Source organism: Ctenocephalides felis, unplaced genomic scaffold, assembly GCF_003426905.1.
Source record: "Ctenocephalides felis isolate EL2017-DRISC unplaced genomic scaffold, ASM342690v1 CF-g0.4_SCAFFOLD_00676, whole genome shotgun sequence".
In the NCBI taxonomy this organism is placed as follows: domain Eukaryota; kingdom Metazoa; phylum Arthropoda; class Insecta; order Siphonaptera; family Pulicidae; genus Ctenocephalides; species Ctenocephalides felis.
Genome location: NW_020536830.1, coordinates 19,402 through 22,883, shown reverse-complemented (window position 1 = coordinate 22,883; position 3,482 = coordinate 19,402). Strand labels below are relative to the sequence as shown.

Below are 3,482 nucleotides of genomic sequence, written 5' to 3'. Positions count from 1 at the left end.
ATCGTTTATTTCAACCCCAAATTTTGCATTTCTATAGTATTATGTTTTGTTAATTATATTTCTTGAAATTAAAAATGTTGTTAAAAAAAGTTAATTATATTGTATAGAATTTTTCTCACTATTCAAATTTTGCCGCCCCCCAAAAATTTGCCGTCCTGGGCAGTAGCCCCGATTGCCCCTACTGTAAATCCAGCACTGAATACGGCCACAAATAAATTCACCCGACTTTCAGTTTGGTTTCCTCTTAATACAGCGGTCTTGTAATTTGCCGCCTTTTAATTCATTTGCTTTTAAAATGAAGGCCTTTTATTGCGGCACGCTGGCCAGGCACGGCCCTGCACAATACTCATCATATACAATTTAGATTGCGCTGGTTACACTCGAATTTCCGAATACTTGCAATTAAGTTCAGAATCTTGAAAATTTGATCGCCATCTATGATGCATGTAGTAAAATTGACATTTCTCAATGACAGCTACTTGAAATAGAAGCGCGCCACAAGGTTATGTAGGTTACGTCCGTCAGATTAAAGTGTGTGTATGACTCAATAAAAATACTCGTTAAAGTTAATAAAATGTACGTGACATTAAAAGAAATTGAGGAATTGCAGTCAGAAAATGTATATATCAAGGATAGAGATTATGTAGAGAAGACATTAAACGCCATAATAACCGACGGAGCAAATAATTTGCAAGTGGTAACAGATTTTGATTTTACAATTACCAAACACACTTTGCCAAATGGACAACCTACTTTGTCAAGCTTTGGACTATTCGAACGCTGCCCCAGTGTACCTGAATCACATAAGAAAAAAACTGCTGAAATGTTAAACTACTATAAACCAATAGAAGTAGACCCTACAGTTCCACGGGAGACCAAACTAAAGCTAATGGTGGAATGGTGGGAAAAAACTAGGGACCTTTGTAAAGGCTTTGCATTTATTGAACAGGAATTAAAAGATTTAGCAAAGGAATACAAGGAATCGTTTAGAGACAATGCTAAAAATATGTTTAAAACACTGTACGACAAAAACATTCCTTGTCTAGTATTTTCTGCAGGGTGTGGAAACTCTGTTGATGCAATGCTAGAGGCTGCTGATGTTAAATATCCCAATGTTAAAACTATATCAAATTTTTTGAAGATTACTAATGGACTTGTGGATGGTTTTGTTGGAGATATCATTCATGTAATGAATAAAAATGAAGCAGTTATCAAAGACACAGAATATTATAATCTTGTTCGAGACAGAGAAAATGTTATACTTATGGGTGATTCTCTGGGGGATGCTTGCATGGCTGATGGCATATCACACAAAAAGAAGCTAAAAATAGGTTTTCTATGTAACAATGTAGAACAAAGCTTACCGAATTATAAAAATAATTTTGATATTGTTATAGTAAACGACCAAACAATGAACGTTCCAAACTCTATAATTAATTTATGTAGTAATTAAATTACTATGGAATAATTGACAAACATATATTTTATTGCACAAATGTTGTTAACCAAAGCCTTTTTTTAAATAATGAAAGTCATATAATTGTTTTAATATATTGAATGTTTTAATATTATTTATTGAATGGCATTTGAAATTATGCGAATGTTAGAGTACAAAGAAATAAATAGTATTTCTAATATAATTTGTAAATGATTTTAATTTTAACGGGTGTTAATGATTTGTGATAAATCAAATTGTACTTACATGTAAATAAATGGGTTTTAACTACTTTTTAACTGGATATTTTATTTATAAATGAAAAAGAAGTCAATTAAACTTTTTTTAGTCAAGAATTGTGCTGAAATCTAGGAAATATACTCTGCAAAAATTTAAATTTTGTTTAATGTTTTTTTTTCTCAAAATTTGAGAACCATTAGAACTAGATTAAAACTATTTATTTTATGTAATATACAAATTTATTCAAATTTTACATATTTTAATAAAAAATATATATGTAAGTAAAAAACTTTTATTGAGAATAATACACATTTTAACATAATTAGTTTTTTTTATTTGTTTTGTTTGTTTGTGTGAGTATTATGTTTGTGATTAAATTATGCTACAAATTTAGATGCAGAAATGAGAGAGATAATTGTAATAATTCAAATTTATAAAATATATTTATGAAATTTTGATATTTATGTTTAATTTGTATCTACAGCGTTAAATTACATTGAATTCTAAAAATATTCAATTTCATCAATAAATTCAGAATATTTCAATGCAATTGTACAATCTTCAGAAAATATTTATCATATAATTAATGATAAAAATTAAAAAATATGCGATTACCTTCTATACAGCATTTGTAAGTCATTGCTGCTTTGCTTAGATAAGCAATTCATTAATTAGCTTAGATAATTTTTTTATATAAACTTTTATTATATATAAAAATTTATATGTACATATATTTGACTGGGTGCTATACTAGATAAATTTATTTATTACCTAAGTTATTTAAAAGTTTTATTTGTTTAAATTGGGTGTAATGATAAAGAGAATTAGAAACACATTATTATGATTCTAGTTGGAGTTATTGATTAGAAATCTCAATTTTAAAATTTTTATCTAAACTAAAATCGATATCAAATATTTAAAAAAATCAATTTGGCATCATAAAATTTAATTTAATTTTTTAAGCAATACTGAAATATTATATATAATATAATATTACATATAATGATCGGTACCGATTTTTGATGGTATTATGTCGCCTGTTATATGGCAATATCTTTGCTTTGCTTTATTAGCAATATACCTAATATAATATAGCCATTGCTAATAAAAATAATAAGTAAACCTTATAATTATTTATTCGTATTACTTTTTTTAAAAAAATAAAAACCAATGTATGACAAGACCAGAGTAATCAGTAAGTTAACTTATTAAAATTGAATTATATATTTTTAAGAATGATTTTGTGTTTAATACATTTTTATTGTGAAAATTATTTCCTGGTGGGTATGCATTATTTCATTTATGTGATTTATTTGTTTGTTGTTACTGTATTTAATTAATGTTTTATATAATTATATTTGATATTAATGATGACACATATCTACAGTGTAATTATATTGTTTATCATTTTTATTAGACGCAGTGGCTATATAAATAGGAATAATATATTTTATACTCAAAAAACTTAGAAATACACAGGTAACCCACGTATAACACGGTAGATACGATCCAAAAATCCATCACAATTTTTTAATAAAACTTGTTATGTTTATTAATTTTGTTAAAGAATTAATGTTTATTACATGAATAATATGATTTAGTCATAATTAACAAGTAAGCGCTATCCAACGAGATCCTTTCTTTTGCAAGATATCCTCATCCTCTAAGCAGTTTTTGCATTATTTTTTGCAAAAAAATCTATAATTGCGTTTTCTGGCTTTTGGCGAAAAGATAATTATATATTTACTACATGCAAAGTTATCTTTATTAAAATTTTATACTCATTTTATTTAAAGGATCTTTGTTT

General features: G+C 26.5%; 1 protein-coding gene across 1 annotated transcript; it reads left to right on the top strand.

The window, feature by feature from the left end:
- Window positions 1-574: 574 nt before the first annotated feature.
- LOC113367243 (7-methylguanosine phosphate-specific 5'-nucleotidase-like) lies at window positions 575-1,453 on the top strand. The gene has a single exon (XM_026608872.1). The coding sequence runs from the start codon at window positions 575-577 to the stop codon at window positions 1,451-1,453; it is 879 nt and encodes a 292-aa protein (XP_026464657.1).
- The last annotated feature ends 2,029 nt before the right edge of the window (window positions 1,454-3,482 follow it).

Bases quoted from the DNA above. Each gene is read 5' to 3' on its own strand.
- LOC113367243 (XM_026608872.1), top strand. From the start codon at position 575: ATGTACGTGACATTAAAAGAAATTGAGGAATTGCAGTCAGAAAATGTA.